Raw genomic sequence first — 24800 nt, forward strand, 5'->3', positions numbered from 1 at the left:
CAGGAAGGAGAAGCGTTCTGTCTCCTAGAGATGAACGTACTTTGGTGCAAAAAGTGCAAATCAATCCCAGAACAACAGCAAAGGACCTTGTGAAAATGTTGGAGGAAACCGGTACAAAAGTATCTATATCCACAGTAAAATGAGTCCTATATTGACATAACCTGAAAGGCCGCTCAGCAAGGAAGAAGTCACTGCTCCAAAACGGCCATAAAAAAGTCAGACTACGGTTTGTACCTGCACATGGGGACAAAGATCGTACTTTTTGGAGAAATGTCCTCTGGTCTGATGAAACAAAAATGGAACTGTTTGGCCATAATCACCATCGTTATGTTTGGAAGAAAAAGGGGGAGGCTTGCAAGCCGAAGAACACCATCCCAACCGTGAAGCACAGGGGTGACTGCATCATGTTGTGGGGTGCTTTGCTGCAGGAGGGACTGGTGCTCTTCACAAAATAGATGGCATCATGAGGCAGGAAAATTATGTGGATATATTGAAGCAACATCTCAAGACATCAATCAGGAAGTTAAAGCTTGGTCGCAAATGGGTCTTCCAAATGGACAATGACCCCAAGCATACTTCCAAAGTTGTGGCAAAATGGCTTAAGGACAACGAAGTCAAGGTATTGGAGTAGCCTTCACAAAGCCCTGACCTCAATCCTATAGAAAATTTCTGCGCAGAACTGAAAAAGCATATGCGAGCAAAGAGGCCTACAAACCTGACTCAGTTACACGAGCTCTGTCAGGAGGAATGGGCCAAAATTCACCCAACTTATTGAGGGAAGCTTGTGGAAGGCTACCCGAAACGTTTGATCCAAGTTAAACAATTTAAAGACAATGCTACCAAATACTAATTGAGTGTATGTGAACTTCTGACCCACTGGGAATGTGATGAAAGAAATAAAAGTTGAAAGAATTCATTCTCTCTACTATTATTCTGACATTTCACATTCTTAAAATAAAGTGGTGATCCTAACTGACCTAAAACAGGAAATTCTTACTAGGATTAAATGTCAGGAATTGTGAAAAACTGAGTTTAAATGTATTTGGCTAAGGTGTATGTAATCTTCCGACTTCAACTGTACACTGCCCTCTTTGAGAGGTAGTTAGCAAACCAGGCCAAAGACCCCTCGGAGACACCAATACTCCTTAGCCAGCCCATAAGAATGGAATGGTCTACCATATCAAAAGCTTTGGCCAAGTCAATAAAAATAGCAGCACAGCATTGCTTAGAATCAAGGGCAATGGTGACATCATTGAGGACCTTTAAGGTTGCAGTGACACATCCATGACCTAAGCGGATACCAGATTGCATACCAGAGAGAATACTATAGACATCAAGAAAGCCAGTCAGTTGATTATTGACAAGTTTTTCCAACACTTTTGATAAACAGGGCAAAATAAAAATAGGCCTATAACAGTTAGGATCAGCTTGATCTCCCCCTTTAACTAAAGGACGAACGGTGGCTACCTTCAAAGCAATGGGAACCACCCCAGAGAGGAGAGACAGGTTAAAGAGATAGGCTTGGCGATGATAGGGGCAGCAACCTTAAAGAAGAAAGGGTCTAAAACATCTGACCCAGATGTTTTTTGGGGGTCAAGTTTCAGGAGCTCCTTCATCACCTCGGCCTCTGACTCGGACTCAGAGAAACTTTGTAGCGGGGCAGGGGAAAAAGAGGGAGAAGCATTAGGGATAGTCGCATTAGAAAGGGTGGGATTTGAGGAAATGTTGGACGGGCAAGGAGGCATGGCTGAGTAAAATAAGAATCCTGACTTAATGAAGTGGTGAATAAAGAGTTCAGCCACGTGCTACTTGTCAGTAACAACCACATCAACTTTAAGGGACATAGGCAGCTGTGAGGAGGAGGGTTTATTATCCAGGTCTTTAACTGTTTTCCAGAACTTCTTGGGGTTAGAACCACAGAGAAAGAACTGCTCCTTAAAGTAACTAAATGTGGCCTTCCGGATAGCCTGGGTGCACTTATTTCTCATTTGCCTGAACGAGAGCCAGTCAGTCTGAGTATGCGTGTGCCGAGCCTTTCGCCAAATGCAATTATTGAGGTGGAGTAACTCTGCAAGACCATGGTAGAACCAGGGGCTGAATCTGTTTTTAATTCTCATTTTCTTTATGGAGGCATGTTTGTTAGCAATACCACTGAAAATATCAAAAAAGGTCCAATCGTCTTCGACAGAGGGGATCAAGCTGATTCTATACCATTTTACAGAGGCCTGTTCATGAAGGAAGGCTTGCTCATTAAAGTTTTTTTAGCAAGCGTCTATGACAAATCAGGACAGGTCGTTTTACTGAACAGCCATTACGAACACAGGCTGTGAAACAGTGATCACTAAGGTCATTACAGAAAACACCAGACCGATTCCTATCAGGATTATTTGTGAGGATAACATCAAGAAGAGTAGCCTTTTCTGGGTGTTTGGAGTCATACCTTGTGGGATTGGTAATAATCTGAGAAAGATTCAGGGAGTCCCATTGCTTTAGGACTTGGTCAGGTGGTTTAAGCATGTCCCAGTTTAGGTCACCTAGCAGGACAAATTCAGATTTAGTGTAAGGGGCCAGAAGAGAGCTTAGGGCAGGTAGGGTACAGGCCGGTCCTGATGGAGGACGATAGCACCTAGCAACAGGCAACAAATAGCTATTTGAAAGTTTAATACTTAAAACCAGCAAATCAAATAGTTTGGGGACAAACTTGGTGGAGACAACCGAGCACTGAAGGTGTTGCTTGGTAAAGATTGCCACTCCCCTACCTTTGGAAGATCTGTCTTGCCGAAAATGTTATAACCAGAAAGGTTAACATCAGTATTCAAAATACTCTTCCTTAACCATGTCTCAGTAATGACCAACACATCTGGATTGGAGCTGTGAACCCACACTTTCAATTCATCCATTTTAGGTAATAATCTTCTAGTGTTATCAAATGTGTACATGCACATTTCCAGATATCATCAACAGTAATACAATCAAGGCAGGGCATAGGACAGGGAGAGTTCTGCAGTGCTGATTTATGCCATCTGAATGTGCATCAGATGGCAACAAGATCCTGTTGTACAGCAATGGCACTAAGCATGATGAGATGTTTATTGCTTAATTAACCCAGGAACCACGCCTGTGTGGATTAAAGCACCTGCTTTCAATATACTTTGTATCCCTCATTTACTTAAGTGTTTCCTTAATTTTGGCAGTTAACAGTAGCTTACTATACCCATTATGCTAAAATGTGCTTATTTGCTAGTAGTACTTCACATTTGCTATTTGGGGGCTCCCAAATACATTGTATTGCTTGCCACACAAATTTACATGAGAGAAGATCCCGATATGTGTCAGAAGGCGTTTCGGCTGTCGTGGACGAACCTGTCTACTGTACAAGCAAGAAACGTGTGTGTGCACAGACGATTGGATGACATGTCCTCTACCATCAACGATTGGTCAATGTTAGTCATCGTGGTCTAGGATTGGTCTATCAGAGGGATTAGGAAGTGGTGTTCAAGGGTCAGGGGTTGCTAGCTGTTGTCTTAAACTGCGAACGATATTAGCTAAGTACAGCTGATCGTTGGTATTTATTAACAAGCTTCAAAGACCAGGAACACGTACATATAACTACCTGACGAAATATTTATATCAAAGCATAGCGAAGCCTACCGGCGTTAACGTTATAGCTTTTGTTTAGCTAGCATGTTAACTTTAGCTGTTAGAAAGCATTCGTTTTTTTTTAAAGCTGCACCTTCCTTTCAATTATTCTTTATTTAGTGGGCTTTGTCCTCATTTCGTGGGCTTTGTCCTAATGAATGTTAGTTAGCAGCGTATGCACGAGAAGAGTAATCCTGTACTTGAATGTTTAACATTAGCCACGGAGCTAATTTTGTTAATTAGCTGGCTAGCAATCGTTAGCTTGTTATCTAAAGGGTCATTAAATACTACGAGGATGATTTTGCCTATGGTGATTCTCCTAATAGTTTTCTCACACGGAACAATAGCTGGTAAGTAAAAATAAAAAAAGTCAGCCAGGTAGATGTCAACGTTGAAACTATTTGACAGATTGTGTAACGCAAGTGCTGGCTAGCATTAGCTAGCAAGCTTGTCATTTTCTGAGGCACTAACGTTAGTTATCATTACTGTCAGCAGGAAAGTGCTTTATTCTACGGAGTCGTGTTCTTTGGATGAATATTGTTTGTCAGCTGATGCGCAATACCTAATCAATTACTATTTTCTGTGTTGTCTTTCTGCAGATGAAGAGCCAGAGGGGAATAATGATCATGCTCCTGAATTGAAGGTAGCTAGCTGTAAATATGAACCTGCTGTGCCCTTTTCTATTGCATTTAGACGTGGAAGTAGGCCTACCTATCGTTTTCCAAGTTTATATAAGAAGCTGTTTGGTATCATGCAAGCAAAAATATAGGTTAGCATCATAAATGGCAAAAGCAGATTTGCTTTGCAAAGAACCAACCATAAGAAAACACGTATAGCCTTGATCTCACTCAAATCCACTAACCTTCCAGCTAATGACAATATAATAAGTGAAGTTATTACATCATGTAACCCCTCCATCCCCTCATATTGCTTGTTTTCCCCTTCTAGTCTTACCATGAGCCCAACTCTGAGGAGGATGAGGTCCCAGTAGGCGCCAGGATTGTAGCAGGAATGGTGACTTCCCCCAGGGAGGCCTCGCAGGCCGAGGGGGAGAGAAGACTCGATGGTGGGGTCCAGGAAGGTGGGCTGGAGGGGGAAGAGAAGGAGGACTTGCCCACTCAACCTCCTCCCGTCGAGGAAAGGCCTAAAGAGGGTAAGGATCCGTAAGATAGCCTTTATTGGCCAGGTGTCACTAGTGGCCATTGCAGTTTGATTTCTATGACTTGTCTGTCTTGACTAATAAAATAATTGCGGAATGTTACATGAAGTGTCATATCTATGTAGTAATTAATTATGAGATCTGTCTGCAATCCACTGAAAGTTTCACTCCATAGATTTCAGCTACCCCACATTTATACCTCTAGAACTGGGAACATGTTTGTAGTGACAATATCTTGACTGAGAACATTGAGAAATTGGGACAAACTAAGCTATGCTGACACCTGGCCTTGAGCATGGCCCCTTATGCAATGTCTTTTTGAACTTGTGCTCAGTGAAACCGTTGGCCCTCGTGGGAAATTAAAACACGCTTGCACCTGTGACATCTCTGAAAGTACTCTGGTGAAGGGTATATGCACCATTTGGCCACTACTGTAGGGTTTATTTCATAATTTAACCAGAATGGTTCAATCTTTAGCTTAACTTAAAACAGATTTGAGCTTCAATTTGTTGATGTTTTCCACATACATGTTAATCACCATCCATCTGCTTCCTGTCAGTGTTTTTGCTTAAACATACCACCCTGCCCCTACCACCTGTGATTTTTGGTTGATGCAGTTCCTGTGGTGAATGGCGGCACAGCCAACGGGAAGCCCTGTCTCTTCCCCTTCCTCTTCCTGGGGAAGGAGTATATGGACTGTACTACCGATGGACGGGGGGACGACCGCCTGTGGTGCGCCACCACCTACGACTACGACAGGGACAAGAGATGGGGCTTCTGTGAGAGTAAGTCTCCCTTAAAGCATACACGTGTTTAAAAAAAAATATATTTTTTTTTACCACCCTGTTTCTCTGCCTTAGAGGGACTCGCACATGGACACACCACTTATGTGGCTGAAACAAATTGTCCTTGGCGGATGAATAAAGTTGCTTTGTGTTTAGGGTTGCAAAACTACCTGCAATTGACCAAAGTTACTAGAATCTTTGGTGATTTATAGTTGAATAACTTTTAAAATAATGCATTCATGTGTGTTCATTTTTTTATATCTGTCCATATTGTCTGAGTTTCTAGTGGAAATAACTAATAATTATAATAATTATTTTCAATTCACTTTTCAATGAAGCAACTCTTCCAGCTATTGTAATTTTTCATAACTGCCACCAGTTTGTTGCCAAAACATTTACAAAGACATTTTGACATAGTAAAATAAGTGTGTAAATATAAGGGATATTTCATAATGAAACCCTCATATTCAACACCAATGGTATATTTAGGATGTTTTACAGCTTTGCCATTCAATTTTTTTAAGAATAATTTTATTATATATTTTACATGTGATAAGACCACACAGAGGGCCAGAAATAAGATACTTGTGATAATCTGAAGTACCCAAAAAGGCCACTAGATTCCATTTGATAAAATTCCCCCAAAAACCTTGAAAGTTACACAAAATTCTGGTAGTTTACTGGTAAACTTAGGAACTTACCAGAAATATACCCTCCCTTTGCAACTCTAGTTGTGTTGTATATTGTAGCGGAGGAGCAGGTGGAGCAGAGGCATCTAGCGGAGGAGACCGAAAAGGAGTACCAGACAGCCCTCCGCATGATCAACGGAACCAACCGGAAGAGCCAGAAGAAAGAGTGAGCTCTCCTTCTCCTCTTTATTGTCTCATCTACAGTGTTCACCTTAATGTTCATGAGTGCGCTTGCTGACAGCAAGAACACTCTAGAAATCTCACATAGTCTTATCGTTCTTCCTCTTGCTTAAGAGATTCCCTAAAAACACCCCACTTCAATACAGCTATGACTTTTTTGTAGCAGGTTAGTGTCTTCATTAGGTCCTAATCTATGGATTTCACGTGACTGCAAATACAGATATGCATCTGTTTAAAAAAAAAAACATTTAAAAGGTAGGGGCCGTTGATCAGAACCATCTGGTGTGACCTCCATTTTCCTCATGCAACAGGACACATCTCCTTCGCAAAGAGTTGATCAGGCTGTTGGTTGTGGCCTGTGGGAATGTTGTCCCACTCTTCAGTGGCTATGCGAAGTTTCTGGATATTGGCGGGAACTGGAACACGCTGTCGTACACGTTGATCCAGAGCATCCCAAACATGCTCAATGGGTGACATGTCTGGTGAGTATGCAGGCCATGGAAGAACTGGGACACTTTCAGCTTCCAGGAATTGTGTACAGATCGTAGCGACAATGGGGCCGTGCATTATCATGCTGAAACATGAGGTGATGGCGGCAGATGAATGGCACGACAATGGGCCTCAGGATTTCGTCACAGTATCTCTTTGCATTCAAATTCCCATCAATAAAATGCAGCTGTGTTTGTTGTCCATAGCTTATGCCTGCCCATACCATAACCCCACTGCCACCATGGTACACTCTGTTTACAACGTTGACATCAGCAAACAGCGCGCCCTCACGACACCATACACGCAGTCTACCCGGCACAGTTGAAGTAAGGATTAATCCGTGAAGAGTACACTTCTCCAGCTTGCCAGTGGCCATTGAAGGTGAAGTTGTTACAATGCCAAACTGCAGTCAGGTCAAGACCCTGGTGAGGACAACAAGCGTGCAGATGACCTTCCCCGAGATGGTTTCTGACAGTTTTTGCAGAAACTCTTCAGTTGTGCAAACCCAGTTTCATCAATCCCGCATGGTGAAGAAACCGAATCTGGAGATCCTGGGCTAGCGTGGTAACACATGGTCTGCGGTTGTGAGGCCGGTTGGACATACTGCCAAATACTCCAAAATGACGATGGAGGCGGCTTATGGTAGAGAAATGAACATTAAATTCTCTGGCAACAGCTCTGGTGGACATCCCTGCAGTCAGCATGCCAATTGCACGCTCCCCCAACTTGAGACATCTATGGCCATTGTGTTGTGACAACTGCACATTTTAGTGTCCTTTTATTGTCCCTAGCATAAGGTGCACCTGTGTAATGATCATGCTGTTTAATCAGCTTCTTGATATCCCACACATGTCAGGTGGATGGATTTATCTTGAAAAAGGACAAATGCTCACTAACAGGGATGTAAACAAATTGATGCCTTTGTGCATGTGAAACATTTCTGGGATTTCTTACTTCAGCTAATGAAACATGGGACCAACCTTTTACATGTTTAGTTTATATCTTTGTTCAATATATTTAGGATTGCCATAAACGGGTTGAATAGTTATTGACTCTTGACATTTCAGCTTTTCATTTTTAATGTCTAAAAACATAATTCCTCTTTAACATTATGGGCTGTTGTGTCTATCTGTCCAGTGACACAAAATGCCAATTTAATATATTTTCATTTCAGACTGTAATACAACAAAATGTGGAAAAGGTCAAGGAGTGTGAATACTTTCTGAAGGCTCTGTACATCCACAGCACCTTTTTATTTACTCAACCTTCCTCCTATTCTTCATCTTATTCCTCACCAGGTTGTATGAGAAGCTATTGAAGGTTGCCGGCAAGGGCCACCACAAGGCCATGGAGAAGGTGGCCTATGCCATGCTGTTTGGGGACTACATGGCCCAGAACATCCCCAAGGCCAAGGAGCTGTTTGAGAAGCTGGCCCTGGAGGGCTCCCCCAAAGCTCAGATGGTAATGGTACATTCCTATTTAAACTTAATGGATCCAGGGTAGTCTCATTGACCACGTTTACATGTGCATCATATTCCGGGTTGTAGCTCATGTCCCGCTTAATGTCTTATTTGGAATAAGCTGTTCAAGTATCCATGAATAAACAGAATATTCCTAATTGACGTTCATATGGGTTAAATGGAATAGTTACTGAAATATGGACACTGACTAGGTCTATAACCTCTCACATGTAGCGTTATATAATATTAACTCCTGCAGAATTATACATTTCTTGCAGTAAAATGATACAACAGAAGATAAATGTTATTTTTTTCCTTCTTCCCATTCAGCATCACTTGAGAAATGCCTGTGTAATGTCTTTTCTTTGACACTGTTATGCAAGCAGACAGTATTTGCGCCCAAGATGAACTGAAGTCTTATCAGAAACGTGTTTCATTGTTTTCTCAGCTTTTCATTTCCTTAACTGTCAACTGATGACATTTGGACATTTTGCACAGAACCCAGCTTTCCATTGTTTTGGAGTTATTGTATTTTCTCCCTGGTCCCTAAATAGAAAAAGGCAAATTTAGCTGTGTTAAATAGGTTACTAATGCATTCATTCTATCAATGTAAGACATTCTGGTGAGCACTACTTTATTTAGTCTTCTAGGGCAACAAGTTATGACAGAAGAGAAGCTGCACGTATCTAACTATAGTTGACAAACAAATGGCCTACATATGGCCTATATAATATGGCCTACCAAATGTCGGAAATCATAAGTTGTCTAAATTAGGGTGAAAGTAGGCTGTACGGAGCATGAGAAAAATATATTATGGAATTATGGTGGATCGAACTGTGCAAGTAGCCTACTTAAAAAAAAAGAAGTGATTTGTTCGACAAAATGGAAACATCATCACAATAATAACAGGATATTGGTCTGCATGTAAACGTGATCATTGAGACAATGGTGTTTCAGGTTGTCTCCAGGCGATTGCTAAGTAGCATTGGCACAATGACTGGAAGTCTACGGGATAAGATGGCGTAACGCTAGATCATTGCGGCCCGCACGTGTGATTGGTTGTTTACATCACACCACCACGTGATTTGGTCGATTGTATCTCACCACTGCCAACAATTGGTCTGCATGGCTAGCTAATGCAGAGTAGATTCTCCATATGACGTTGAGAACTAGTGCATTGTGGGTAGTTTAAAGGTATCTGGAAGTAAGTTATATACACACACAAATAAAAAAATTATAGGTAACCAGATCGTGACTACAACTAAGTTACTTAGTCTTTGACCACACTGTTACTTTGGTGAGTAAAATCTCATGCTTCCTACCATTTAATTGCCCAAATCTCGCACTATCCCTACAACTGTAGTTCTATTGGGACATTTACACATCCTCTGTAGCTGCTTATTAAGGCTACAGCCACGTAGATTTTGTTAAAATATATGATTGACCTTGTTTTTCAATTGGAGTCATTCGTTGATGGATGATGAATAACAGAGTTGATTGTCCGTCAAAAAAAGCCCAATGACAGTCTTTTTACGTATGCAACTCGCTTAAAAGAAGTTGACAGACTTGAATTTAACTTTTGACGGACAATTGTTGAATGCATATAAGATTTCATCCGTGTTCATGCATCTCTGTGTGGTTGTAGGTAGCCTAACGCTCCACCTTGTACATCCTATAGGCACTTGGCTTCTTGTACGCTGCCGGGTTAGGAGTGAACTCCAGTCAAGCGAAGGTACCAACACCCAGCCTCTCCACTTTCTCTCCCCAAACCTCTCCTTTTTCCATGTAGCCTATATACTGATCAAAAGCTCTGTTTGTTCAGAGGTAGCTTTTGTAGTAGAGCAGGGTGACATGGACACGCATCCATATTACGATAAATTGACTGAATTATAATAAGTAGAAGCATGAGTTTATAACATTACAGTGCACCACAGTTATTTAAATAAAAAAAAATATTACCCTTAACTATTACTACTTTAAATGTTTTAGCTATCAATTGTCCAGTTTAACAATCACTGATATTTGCAAACTTACTTGATTTCAAACTTCACATTACTCTAGTAGGGCCCTATAGGTTATTTATCGTAATGAACGATATCAGCAAAAAGTCCACGATAAGTTGTCAGTTTGGTTGGTGTTGATTATGTTTGGTTTATCGTCCCAGCTCTATTTCCTAGATGATGTCAAAGTTGACTGCTAAGCCTGGAATGTAAAGCATAACCCTCCAACTCTGTTTCAGGCGTTGGTTTACTATACCTTTGGTGCTTTGGGCGGGAACCTGGTGGCTCAAATGATTCTGGTGAGCTACTTCTGCTCTTTGTACCTTTGAATAGAGAAGCCTTATAATGTCTCTTGTTCTTCCTTCTGTATATACTGAGAATAATGATTTACCTTTCCGTCCTTTGCTATTGTTCTCTCTTTAGGGATACCGATACTGGGGTGGTGTGGGCGTACCCCAGAGCTGCGAATCAGCACTGACGCACTACAGACTGGTGGCCAATCACGGTAGGAGACCACCCCCTCTCAACCAATGAACGTCTTTCACTGTCTCAGATGAGTTTGTCTCAGTAGCTAGGTTTCTATACAATAGGTGACAGATTTTCATGTGAATATTCTAAATTCAGCATAAAAACAATTTGTTTTCATCATATAACCTTGTTGCGGATAAAACGTAGTGCATAAAAAAAATATACTGTTGCGGTTAAATTCCCATGTACCAAATACAAGTTCAATGGGTTTCCATCGCATTTTCAACTCTACGGATGGTTCTGCCACCAAAAGTGTTGTGTAATTTAACAAATGTGCTCACTATGGTCTTGGCACGTGTGCTCTAGCCAACAGCTCATGGATACAGTGCAGATGATGAGATTATGAAAAAAAGAGCAAGATTATTTTTGTCAAATGGCAGGCAAGCATTGATCATCATGTCACCAGAATAATAACCTATTTATTGTCTGGGAGCATCAAGCTCATCACGGTGCACTTTCACCACCCTGTGACTTTCTCGTAATTTTATTTCCTCTGTAGCCTAATAAACTACATGCTTTCCAGAGTCGTAGTGGGAGGACCACGCAGCATATCATCGCATGACTCCAAGTTTACTTAGCATAATACATTTTACAGACACAAAAAAGATCCCATCTTGTCTAAAGCATTTTGTCGACATTTGGAGAGTTTGTCGACAAATTTGCTGTTTCCATCAGGCCTGTCGTGAAATGTTTTATCCGACATGTACTTGACTCACATAAAAAGGTTGGATGGAAACCTGGTTAGTGTTTTGAATTGAGAAGACCTGCATTTGAAAAGCCCTAAATTGTAGGTGCTGCAAACTGACTAACGAAAAGGAAAGGCTGCATTCAAAAAGTCACTTTTTGATTCACAGAGCAAGATTTGAGTCCTGAGGCTTTCCTTAGGTGTTACGCAAAGAGCAGTGAGTTTTTCATTCTTTCTCTCCTTAACCTCCAGTGGCCAGTGACGTGTCCCTGACTGGGGGCAGTGCGGTGCAGAGGGTGCGTCTGCTGGACGAGGTGGAGAACCCGGGCTCTACCAGCGGCATGCTGGAGGAAGACCTGATCCAGTACTACCAGTTCCTGGCTGAGAAGGGAGATGTACAGGCCCAGGTTAGGGTTCAGATGGGGCACACTGCTCTTACGAGGTTTTTTATTTTTCTGCATAGGAAATTCTTTAGGATTCTTTGCGATGGAAAAGGCATTCCGGATCAACTTGAATGACTAAAACTAAGTATAAAGTATGTAGAAAAAGATAATGGACCTATATATATATTTTTTTTATAATGTGATATTTCAAATCTAACTATATAAAATAAAGGCCAGAGGTGTCGAATTCAATCGCAGCACGGGCCATATTGGGGAAAAAACAACATGCATATAAATGCCACCCAAACTGGACATCCTTTAAAAAAAACATTTAAATGGTTTCTCATAATGTCCACTTATGAACGTACAGTATGAACGTGTACTGGCTCTTGTAGGTGGGTGGGTCTGGGAGGAGTGGTATGTGGCAATGCACTGCCATTTGGTGCGCAGGATGTTGGCAGAGCTTGCTGGGACTTGTAGTACGGTGTGCTGGGGGCTGTATGGAAGTGGGCCAAAATGAATTGACAACCCAAATCCAGACTGCGCAATGATATAAATGTCACTAGCAAGATGGCCCACGGGCCTTGTGTCTGACATGTGAGCTAGACAGTCAGGGAGAATGGAAAATTCCGTAAATGATGAGTTCAGGAGTATATTTGGCAGCAAGGCATTATACCGTTCCTCGTGGGAGTTAATGGAAATATTCAAATTATCTAATTTTAAAGTTTCTCTGGTGCTTGCATGAATATAGCATGATAATGAGTAAGCGGGTAATGATTGAAAAGCTGGGCCCTGGTCAAAAGTGATACACTATGTAGGGATTAGGGGGCCATTTGGTATTCCGACGTGGCGTTTCGTGCTATGACCCCATGCTTTGCTCCCAACAGGTGGGACTGGGCCAGCTGCATCTGCACGGTGGTCGGGGGGTAGAGCAGAACCACCAGGTAACCTTTCCCTGACCCATTTTCAACCTTGTTCAAACACTACAGGTGTAGGATCTTAATTTGATCACCCTGTGCAGGAAATGTAAAACTTGTAGTGTATTTGAAGTTTAAAAAGGCTTCGGAAGTTTGTCATATCCACTTAGACATTTCAGACTTGATTTTCCCTTACAAAAAATGTATCAACCCTAAAAAACAGTTATAATTCACATTTCCTGTGGCTGCATGATTATTTTCATGCTGTAGCAAACTGGCTCAAATTAAGATCCTACATCTGTCATGCTCACTCCTGTATTTAGTGTGGAGATGTTTTTTTTGTCGACAGCGGGCCTACGATTACTTCAACCAGGCCGCGAATGCTGGGAACACGCACGCCATGGCCTTCCTTGGGAAGGTAAGATTATTACATGATCTTATAGGCCTGTAGCACTGTGGAGAAATAAGCAAGTAACTCTACCCTTACTCTGTGGCTGTGCTACCTTTCAGTGGTTTCTCTTACACTGTTTTCATTTGTTCTCTTCACTCTCTTTTTCTCTCACTATCTTTCAGATGTACTCGGAGGGCAGTGAGTACTTGTCTCAGAACAATGAGACGGCCCTGCAGTACTTCAAGAAGGCCTCTGACCTGGTGAGTAACCAAACCTTGACTAGAATGGACATTCTATATCTGTGGTCCAACCATGGATTGTTAGGCATCCATAATAATATCTATATAGCTCTGTTTGGTTCCTTTTTACTATTATCAAACCATTCACTCATATGGATATCTTGCACATAGCCCACAGTGCCTGTACTGAATGTAACAATTACCAATATAACAATCCACTGCTTATAGTGGTCAAACTGTTGGACAGAAACATTCCTATACTGTACATATATTTTCAATGCACATGCTATTTCAGGATCAATCTGTTATATTAATAGTAACATTTTAACAGGTTTATATATGTGGTTCTTTAAAGAGTGCACTATTATTTTCAATACTTATTGTTGTGTCTTGGGTGGTTTCTGTCTCTTTTTGATGTCGTTACTCGCTGTTCTTGTCCCCTAGGGTAACCCTGTTGGGCAGAGTGGGCTGGGCATGGCGTACCTGTACGGGAGAGGTGTGCCGGTGGTGAGTGACCGCTCTCCCTCTGCAATTCTACACACTTTGCTATGGGGTGGAGACAAATGTTTGCAGTTTTTAATATGCTATCTGCGTGAGAGTGACTAACAACATTAATCGGGGCCCCCGGTTGGTAATTCGACTATGATTACTTCAAGTTTAGAGAGCTGGCCGCTAGACTAACTTAACCAATCTAAAAAAAATATTAGCTGTCAGTAGCTATGTTTCCATGAACTTGGCCAATATTATTTTTAGTTTTTGTTGTAGACATTTAGACCGTTTGCATAGAGAATGTAGGCGACAATTGCCTGCTAGGGTGCGTTTCCATCTAACTATCTTCTGTTGATAAAAACAACTGGACGTAATAACGTCACACCCAAAAACAAATAAAATGGAGTAGTTGAAGGGTTTGCCCATTTAGTCAAATTGCGTATTAATAAATTGGCGACTGCCTGTGTGCCCTCCCACCGATCTTTCATGTCTCAGGTAACCTGCGAAAGCCAGCATGGATAGAATACAATAATTGACCAATATTTGCCGTATTTTAATAATTATCATGTGCCAACGTATCGCCACGGTCCGTGCCATGAACTTGCACTTCTGTAGATCTGTAATAATTGGATGTTGAAACTTGCATTCAGAAAAGCAAGGCGAAGTAATTGGGGCATTCTTGAAAGTCAGGACAATTCTTGTCCTGCAATTATTTTTGTAGTTACATTTCATTTTGCAAGCAGCAGGCATTTAGAATGAAATGTGGAGTGTAGCTTACATCACGTGCCCTGCGTACCTTCAAAAGTATTCAGCAATAATTTATTCGATAAACACTTCATTTGTCGCAAGTTTAACAAAAGAAAAGTACACCCCTGTCGAATGAATAAAAATCCTGTTGATCTTTACAAAATTTCTCATATCTGCTGTTACCATGATGCAATTATTATTTTTGCGACATTGCTATTGTCAAAACAAACCTGGGTCAATGGACACCTGCCTACTGACTGACATAGCAAGAGAGAACTGCTGATGCACATCCAAATTTGCACCTTTTTTTGTATTTTACTATTCTAATTCTCAACAGTAAGTTGAGACCCCCACTTTAATATTTTTTTTGGGGGGGGGGGGGGTGGAATTGATCGATCCGCCAGTTGCCTATCCCTGCTTTGCACTGTGGTTACATTCCTAAATTCAGCTTTTGTAGACATTGGCATAGGCAATAGAATCCAGCAGCCCTGTACTGTAGGTTTACAGTGTATTTGGAAAGTATTCAGACCCCTTCACTTTTCCACATTTTGTTACCTTACAGCCTTATTCTAACAAGGATTAAATGTCATTTTTTAACACACACTACCCCATAATGACAGAACAGAAACGTTTTTTTTTTTTTTTTTTTTTTACAAATGTATAAAAAAAACGTACCTTATTTACCTAAGTATTCAGACCCTTTGCTATGAGACTTGAAATTTTAGCTCAGGTGCATCCTGTTTCCATTGATCATCCTTGAGATGTTTCTACAACTTGATTGGAATCCACTTCTGGTAAATTCAATTAATTGGACATGATTTGGAAAGGCACACGCCTGTCTATAAAAGGTCCCACAGTTGACAGTGAATGTCAGAGCAAAAACCAAGCCATGAGGTCAAAGGAATTTTTGTAGAGCGCCGAGACGGGATATCTGCAGCATTGATGGTCCACAAGAACACACTGGCCTCAATCATTCTTACATGGAAGACGTTTGGAACCACCAAGACTCTTCCTAGAGCTGGCCGCCCAGCCAAACTGAGCAATTGGTGGCGAAGGGCCTTGGTCAGGGAGGTGACCAAGAACCTAATGGGCACTGACAGAGCTCCAGAGTTCCTCTGTGGAGATGGGAGAACCTTCCAGAAGGACAAGCATCTCTGCAGCACTCCACCAATCAGGCCTTTATGGGAGAGTGGCCAGACGGAAGCCACTCCTCAGTAAGAGGCACATGTTTGTGAAAAGGCACCTAAAGGACTCTGACCTTTAGCCCAGAGAAAAAAGATTATCTGGGCTGATGAAACCAAGATTGAACTCTTTGGCCTAAATGCCAAGCGTTACGTCTGGAAGAAACCAGGCACCGCTCATCACCTGGCCAATACCATCCCTACGGTGAAGCGTGGTGGCAGAATCATGCTGTGGGAATGTTTTTCAGGGACTGGGAGACTAGTCAGGATCGAGGAAAAGATGAGCAAAGTACAGCGAGCTCCTTGATGAAAACCTGTTCCAGGACCTCAGACTGAGGTGAGGGTTCACCTTCCAACAGGACAACGACCGTAAGCACACAGCCAAGACAACGCGGGAGTGGCTTCGGGACAAGTCTCTGAATGTCCTTGAGTGGCCCAGCCAGAGCCCGTACTTGAAACCGATCGAACATCTCTGGAGAGACCTGAAAATAGCTGTGCAACGACGCTCCCCATCCAACCTGACAGAGCTTGAGAGGATCTGCAGAGAAGAATGGGAGAAATCCCCAAATACAGGTGTGCCAAGCTTGTAGCGTCATACCCAAGAAGACTCGAGGCTGTAATCGCTGCCAAAGGTGCTTCAACAAAGTACTGAGTAAAGGGTCTGAATACTTATGTAAATGTGATATTTCCTTTTTTTTTTTATACATTTGCTAAAATTTCTGAACCTGTTTTTGCTTTGTCATTATGGGGTGTTGTGTATAGATTGAGGGGAGTACAATTTAATCAATTTTCGAATAAGGCTGTAACGTAACAAAATGTGGAAAAAGTGAAGGGGTCAGAATGCACCGTATGTCGGTATTTCCTGTGATTTACACAATTTTGTGTGTGTCTCCATCCTCCAGAATTACGAGTTGGCACTGAAGTACTTCCAGAAAGCAGCGGAGCAGGGCTGGGTGGATGGACAGCTTCAGCTGGGCACCATGTACTACAGTGAGTGCGTGCATGTGGGACTGTGTGTGTGTCTTTTTTTTCTGTTGTTGTATAGTGTAAAGCAGCCTTGTCACTTTGGTTTCCTGGAAGTGCAATGTTAGTTGCCCACCAACATTCTGCTCCCAACTCTGCACTCTCCGCAGCAGGGGTGTTATCAGCGGGGTGTCAACGGCCACTCATGAAATATGATTGGCCACCCTTAGTGACACCCCATTCTCATTGGGTCAGAGCGCTGTCAATCTGGTTCAGAACAAATTCCCTCACTGGAAAATGATGTCTTGTTTTTCTCTTCACAAAAGTACCACTAACAGGTCCTGATCATCATCATAAAGGGGAAACATTTTAACAAATACGCCTATCTAACGCAACAATGTTGTAAAGTTAGTAAGAAGGGATATGCACCTTTTCAAATGATTTTCTACGGATATAAAGCGCTCCGCACATCATCGTTAACAGCTGATTACAGAAATTATTGCTGTTGATATGCAGTCATTGTCAATTGTCTACTTGAGTTGCGAGGTCATTTTCTAAAAGAAAGACTGCATTCTCCATTATGAGCCGCAACTCGCACTACTGAAACGGGTGTCTTTCTCGTCAATACCACTGTTTACCGTTTGCTCCTGTGTCAGCAGGGTGTTATTCCCTTTCTAATGAGAGTTGAGACATACAGTAACAACATTAAACAGCTAAAAGTCTTTCATTTTTTTAACCAGTACATACCCCCATTTGACATGTTTTATTTTGCCCTGTATTTGATTTGTGAGCTTAAATTTGGTGGGCGGCCTTTTGTTAAACATGAAACAAAGTAGGCACCTAGACCATTAAATAAAATGCATCGTAGTTTAAGCCAATTTTCAATGCTATTTGTGATAGAATTTGCTGATTTCTCATGGCCACCCATGACTGGTTTTGGTTCCCCCTTGGCCACCCCATAATGTTTTTTATAGAAATGCTATTTTTATTCTCTTGCACACCATTTTTCTTTGTTGGGTATCTCACTCACTTTTGTCTATCCATTCCTCTTCCTCCCCAGATGGCATCGGGGTGAAGCGCGACTACAAGCAGGCCTTCAAGTTCTTCAATCTGGCCTCACAGGCAGGGCACATTCTGGCATTCTACAACCTGGCCCAGATGCACGCCACAGGCACCGGCGTGCTGCGTTCCTGCCACACCGCCGTGGAGGTGAGCTAGCTAGCCATTAGCTAGCTGCTGTACATACAGTGCATTCAGAAAGTATTCAGACCCCTTGACTTTTTACATTACTGCCTTATTCTAAAATTGTTTACATCGTTTTTTCCCCCCTAATCAAGCTACAATACCCCATAATGACAAAGCAAAAATAGTTTTTTAGACTTTAGATTTTGGCAAATTTGATAAACAGAAATATTTCATTTACAAAAGTATTCAGACCCGTTACTCAGTACTTTGTTGAAGCACCTTTGGTACCAATTACAGCCTTGATTCTTCTTGGGTATGACACTAAGCTTGTCACCACTGTATTTGGGGAGTTTCTCCCATTCTTCTCTGCAGATCCTCTCAAGCTCTGTCAGGTTAGATGGGGAGCGTTGCTGTACAGGTATTTTCAGGTCTTCCAGAGATGTTAGATCGGTTTCAAGTACGGACTCTGGGTGGGCCACTCAAGGACATTCAGAGACTTGTCCTGAAGCCACTTCTGCATTGTCTTGGCTGTGTGGTTAGGGTTGTTGTCCTGTTGGAAGGTGAACCTTCGCTCCAGTCTGAGGTCCTGAGCTTTCTGGAGCAGTTTTTCATCAAGGATCTCTCTGTACTTTGCTCCGTTCATCGTTTCCTTGATCCTGACTAGTCTCCCAGTCCCTGCCGCTGAACTTTTTTTTATTTTTATATCCCCACGCTGCCACCACCATGCTTCACCGTAGGGATGGTGCCAGGTTTCCTCCAGACGTGACGCTTGGCATTCAATCTTGTTTCTCACGGTCTGAGAGTGTTTAGGTGACTTTTGGCAAACTCCAAGGGGGCTGTCATGTGCCTTTTACTGAGGAGTGGCTTCCGTCACCATAAAGGCCTGATTGGTGGAGTGCTGCAGAGATGGTTGTTTTTCTGGAAGGTTCTCCCATCTCCACAGAGGAACTCTCGAGCTCTGTAAGAGTGGCCATCAGGTTTTTTTGTCACCTCCCTGACCGAGGCCCTTCTCCCCCGATTGCTCAGTTTGGCCAGGCGGCCAGCTGTAGGAAGAGTCTTGGTGGTTCCAAACTTCTTCCATTTAAGAATGATGGAGGCCACTCCAAATGCCGGAGACATTTTTTTGGTACCCATCCCTAGATCTGTGCCTCAACACAATCCTGTCTCGGAGCTCTACGGGCAATTCCTTCGACCTCATGGCTTGGTTTTTGCTCTGACACGCACTGCCAACCGTTGGACCTTATATAGACAGGTGTGTGCCTTTCCAAATCATGTCCAATCAATTGAATTTGCCACAGGTGGACTCCAATCAAGTTGTAGAAACATCTCAAGGATGATCAATGGAAACAGGATGCACCTGAGCTCAATTTCGAGTGTTATAGGAAAGGGTCTGAATACTTATGTAAAGAAGGTATTTCTGTTTTTTATTTTTAATACATTTGTACACTGAGGAAAAAAATATTTGATCAATTTTAGAATAAGGCTGTAACCACAAAATGTGGAAAAAGTCAAGGGGTCTGAATCCTTCCCGAATGCACTGTAATTGGCTAGCTACAGCATTAGCCATTAACTAGTCATTTAGATAGCGCTCTATAATTGGAAAGCTGTAGAATTAGCTAGCTAGTTCAGAGGCCCAGCGCTTCAGTTAATTAGCCTTTAAGTATCAAGCAACCCTGCTACACTAGCCACCTTGGAGCTAGCCGTTAGCTAGCCTTTCACAGTTTATTAGCTTTTCGTTAGCTGTGCATTAACCGTCATTATAAACTGTGTGTTTCGAGCCCTGAATGCTGATAGCCATGGTATATCAGACCATATACCATGGGTATGACAAAACATTTGTTTTTACTGCTCTAAATACATTGGTAACCAGTTTATAATAGCAATAAGGCATCCCAGGGTTTGTGGTATATTGCCAATATACCACAACTAAGGGCTGTATCCAGGCACTCCGCATTGTCCCTAAGAACAGCCCTTAGCCGTGGTATATTGACCATATACCACACCCCCTCAGGCCTTATTGCTTAAATAAGCCATCTGTTAACCTTTATCCATTAGATCAATGCATTAATCACCAGTTAGCCGTCTTCTAGCTAGGCATGAACCAATTAGCCACCTGTTTAGCAATTTATTGTCCTCCATTAGCCACCATTCAGCCATCCATTAGTTAATTATTTAGCCATTTACTACTCGGTGTCATTGTCTAGCCAAAACCTACTTACACATTCCTTAGCCATTGATCCACAACCAGGTTCGGGTACATTTTTATCCTCCCAATGGTAAAAGTTCAAATCAGGAGTTGTGTAATCAGATCCTAGATCTGTGATTATGGGCAATTTCTACCTCGAATTGCCTTAACAGCCCCTTTTGTTCTTGTCTCTCTGTGTTTCTAACTGCATGTGTCTGTGTCTTCATATTTGTGTCTGCGGGCAGCTCTTCAAGAATGTGTGTGAGCGTGGGCGCTGGTCGGACAGGCTGATGGCAGCCTACGGCAACTTCAAGGACGGCGACATGGACGGGGCGCTGGTGCAGTACCTGCTGCTGGCCGAGCAGGGCTACGAGGTGGCGCAGAGCAACGTGGCCTTCATCCTGGACCAGCGTAAGAACAAATACACAGTATTTGTCATAAGAGTCCACTAGATAGCTGACAGGGGAACTGTTTTGAGTTCCGTACTGTTTAGCAGCAACCATCTCGGAACCTCAGCCCAGTTCTGTTTCTCCCCCTTCTCCCTGAAGTGTGCACTTGTTCACTCCCCCGCAAGGCTTCAAAAGCATTTGGATTGCGGTAAGCATGGGCAAAAGGGAGCCATGATCCTTCCTTTTTAAATGAATGAATGAAGGGAGGGGAACAACTACACGCTTCGGGAGAAAATTTGTTTCTATGTACATTGGTAAGACACCAATGCTTCCACTTACCTCTGTCACCAGAGAGCACTGTGACCCTATAACATGTGAACCAAGCATATGGCCTGGGGACGGTCTGTGGCCCGCCATCTGTTGTAATGTGTTCCGAACGCTAATCACTGGAAGGCAATGAATCCCCTGTGGTTGTTTAGATATGAAGAAATTGCTACACCATGCCAAAACAATCAATTTCTTTGTGCAGCTCTTCTGATATCTATTTACAGACATGACCTTTGTGAATGTGTTTAATAAGCACTTACGATGATATTAAACCATTTGGTACCATTTTCTATTTGAACCGTGTGTGCGTGCGTGTTTCGTTTTAAGTAGAGGAGGCGCAGATCTTCAACGAGAACGAGACATACCCTCGAGCCCTCCTCCATTGGACCAGAGCAGCAGCACAGGGTTGGTTGAGCCTCCTTCATAAATCACCCTTCCATATTTTTGCTGTACTGAGCGGCCATCTTGTCTTTGTACCCTTCAGTAATTGTAGGGGAGGATAGTTGGATGATGCTGGGGGACACTGTATCTTCAACTGTGTTGCCCAGGGCCAAGCTTTTCAAAACATTTCATCCAGATCAAAATGATCCTGAGTTGTGTTAAATTCTGCTTCCCCTTCAGATGTGGTCCCTCATATTTAGATGCATTTTTAAGACAAAAAGGAAGGATCCCATTATATGCTAAAACAAAGATCATGGTATATGAGCCCATGATATTTGGTTTGAAAAACTGGGCCCGGTTTATACAGTGGCTAGGATAAAGCTTGGGGACTAGCACTTCTTTGGTTATGGTACTAACTAACCAGTGGTGGAAAAAGTACCCAATTGCCATACTTGCGTAAAAGTATTGATAACTTTTTAATAGAAAGTTACTCAAGTGACAGTCACCCAAAATACTACTTGAGTAAAAGTCTAAAAGTATTTGGTTTTAAATATACTTAAGTATCAAAAGTAAATGTAATTGGTAAAATATGCTTCAGTATCAAATGTAAAATTATAAATAATTTCAAATTCCTTATATTAAGCAAAGGGTTTAATATAGAGAGTGCCCTTTTCTTCTTTAAAAAAATGTAAGGATAGCCATGTGCACACTCCAACACTCAGACATGATTCACAAAATATGCATTTGTGTTTAGTGAGTCTGCCAGAACATAAGCAGTAGGGATGACCACGTGTTCTCTTGATAAGTGTGTGAATTTCACCATTTTCCTGTTCTGCTAAGCATTCAAAATGTAATGAGTACTTTGGGTTGTCAGGGGAAATTTATGGAGTAAAAAGTACAATATTTTCTTTGGGAATGTAGTAAAGTAAAAGTTGTCAAAAAATATAAATAGTACACATACCCCAAAAAACTACTTAAGTAGTACTTTAAAGTATTTTTACTTAGTACCAGTGGTGTAAAGTACTTAATGTGTGTACGGTTCCTGTACTGACTTGTGTGTGTGCTGTATGTTCAACTTTGTTACCCAGGTTATACAGTGGCTAGGATAAAGCTGGGGGACTACCACTTCTACGGGTACGGTACTGACGTGGACTACGAGACCGCTGTCATCCACTATAGGCTGGCCTCGGAGCAGCAGCACAGCGCTCAGGCCATGTTTAACTTGGGTTACATGCATGAGAAAGGCCTGGGCATCAAACAGGTGGGCACATAAACAAACTCATTCATACACACATGCAACCCTATAAGTCTAACCCCTTACTCTTTCCCCCTCCTGTAGGATATCCACCTGGCCAAGCGTTTCTACGACATGGCTGCCGAGGCTAGTCCCGAAGCCCAGGTGCCCGTCTTCCTGGCTCTGTGTAAACTGGGCCTGGTCTACACCCTGCAATACCTGCACGACCTCAACGTGAGTGTACAGTACAGAGCGCTTCCTGGACCCGGTGCCTCTGGGAGTTTCATTTCCCTGGTTGTTTCCATTTCAACTCATGGGGGCCAGGCTCAATGTTTGAGGCTAACTTAATTTATTACATTTGTACAGGATTCATGGGATTGTACTATGTTTGTTCAATATAGTCAATGCTCTCTCTCTCTCTTTCTGCTCCCTCTGACCTCCCCTCTCTTTCTCCCCTCCCTCCCTGTATCATCCTCCCTCCCCCTCCACCAGATGAGTGAGGTGGTCAGTCAGGTGGACCTGGACCAGCTCCTGGGCCCTGAGTGGGACCTCTACCTAATGACGGTAATCGCCCTGCTGCTAGGCACCGTCATCGCCTACCGCCAGAGACAACACCAGGCAATGCCCCCGCAGCCCCCTCCTCCCCCAGCCAGGCCTGCTCAGGAGCAGGCCCAACCTGAGGCCCAGGCCCAACCTGAGGCCCAGGCCCAACCTGAGGCCCAGGCCCAGCCCCAGGCCGAAGAGGCGCAGCAGTGAGAGATAGAGATGGAGTGGGAAGAGAGAAAGGGAAGGCGATATCCTGACCCATACCCTCTACCTCTTCTCTGGAGGGTTGGTGGGTAAAGGCTAACTTGCTCCCATCTTGGGCACCACCTTTTCCCTCCTGACTCCGGCATGTTGACCACAGACTGTAGGCTACTGAACAGGCCAGACTCGCCCTACTTAACTCTCCGTCTCTATCAATGCTCTCAGACCTCCCAAGTTGAAGAATGAAGAAAGGAATCGGTGAGAGGGAGAGTGGAGCAGGTTGATGGACAAGGCCATGGAACAGAGGCTGTAGAAAAGACAATATAGACTCAACCTCTTAGTGTGTGACTCAGGGTACCGGCAGTAGAATCACTTCTCAGAACTAGCCACACGGGGCAATCGAGGCATCTTCTTAATTATCGTCCGATCTGGGAATGAAACTGTCTTGTTTTGGGCGCTCTAGTAGAGATTAAGCTTTGGAAACAATGGCCAGATTTTTTTCTGCTTTTCCTTTTCAGATTTTACGTATGAGTTTAAGGTTACAAAATAAGATTCCAGATGGCTACACAAACCTTGCAATACCAACATATTCGTCAGGTGGCAGCAATCAGAACTGGGCACGTGAAGTCATCTTCATCTCCTTGTCTTTAGCAAAATGTTTTCACAAATAAGTTTTGTTAAGAACACATTTTGTAAGCATGTTCTGTTCATAAACATTGATTCTTTATCAAGCTAGTTTTTTCAAGCATGCTTTTGTTAGCACATTTGCTCGATTGGCAAGCATTAAAGCTTTTTGTGTGCAAATATTTCTTTAGCAAACATGCATTGTTTGTCTTTCAATGCAGACGTTTTCTTCAGGATCTTATTTTGTTAGCGAATATGCTTTGTTAGCACATGTGTTGAACTAATGAAGTAAACATGAACCTGCTCATTTATTTGACGTCCAGTTCAAAACCTTTCACTACGTTGCTGAACTTTGGTCAACTTACTTGTTTGAGTGGACCAAGTCATGAAATATATTATTGTCAGTCATTTCAGCTCTGCTATGCTATGGTCAAGCATCAGAATGAAGGATAGAGAATCCTTTGCTACCCCTTCACTAGCTACCCCATTTCCTTCCTCATTGCAGCGCATGATTCTGTGTCTCAGGTTTGATTCTTGATATTTTATGGATATAGCCTAATACGGATAATATCCTTGAGATATGTTACATCTACTAGTAATTGAGTTTGTGGAATCGTGTTTAATTTTTAATCATTTTTAAACTGTTTGATTTGATAAGTTGAACTGCAACAGGAAGAGAGTTGGAGGCCTTTTTGTCAAGACTCATTAGAAGAAAGCAGTGACTTTTTCAGACTATTTGACTTTGTTATATGTGGTTCCACTCAGGGTGTGACTATAGGCCTCACCCCCTCACCAATAGAGCAG

At 42.5% G+C, this 24800-nt stretch overlaps 1 protein-coding gene across 4 annotated transcripts; it reads left to right on the plus strand.

Moving 5' to 3' along the window:
* Positions 1-3492: 3492 nt before the first annotated feature.
* LOC120024303 (protein sel-1 homolog 1-like) lies at positions 3493-24701 on the plus strand. Of its 4 annotated transcripts, none has more exons than XM_038968515.1 (21): positions 3493-3989; positions 4239-4282; positions 4588-4792; positions 5416-5583; positions 6315-6438; positions 8240-8402; positions 10080-10133; positions 10641-10700; positions 10825-10906; positions 11867-12021; positions 12885-12941; positions 13264-13332; positions 13488-13565; positions 13989-14051; positions 16864-16951; positions 17985-18133; positions 20540-20705; positions 21338-21415; positions 22480-22652; positions 22731-22859; positions 23118-24701. In XM_038968515.1, the coding sequence occupies exons 1-21, from the start codon at positions 3815-3817 to the stop codon at positions 23379-23381; spliced, it is 2544 nt and encodes an 847-aa protein (XP_038824443.1). In that variant the 5' UTR covers positions 3493-3814; the 3' UTR covers positions 23382-24701. The 4 variants fall into 4 exon arrangements, with proteins under 4 accessions (XP_038824443.1, XP_038824444.1, XP_038824445.1 ...); XM_038968516.1 differs by having other exon boundaries at positions 21341-21415; XM_038968517.1 differs by having other exon boundaries at positions 3494-3989; positions 6333-6438.
* Positions 24702-24800: the final 99 nt, after the last annotated feature.

The sequence above is a fragment of the Salvelinus namaycush genome, chromosome 29, assembly GCF_016432855.1.
Source record: "Salvelinus namaycush isolate Seneca chromosome 29, SaNama_1.0, whole genome shotgun sequence".
NCBI classification, from domain to species: Eukaryota; Metazoa; Chordata; class Actinopteri; order Salmoniformes; family Salmonidae; genus Salvelinus; species Salvelinus namaycush.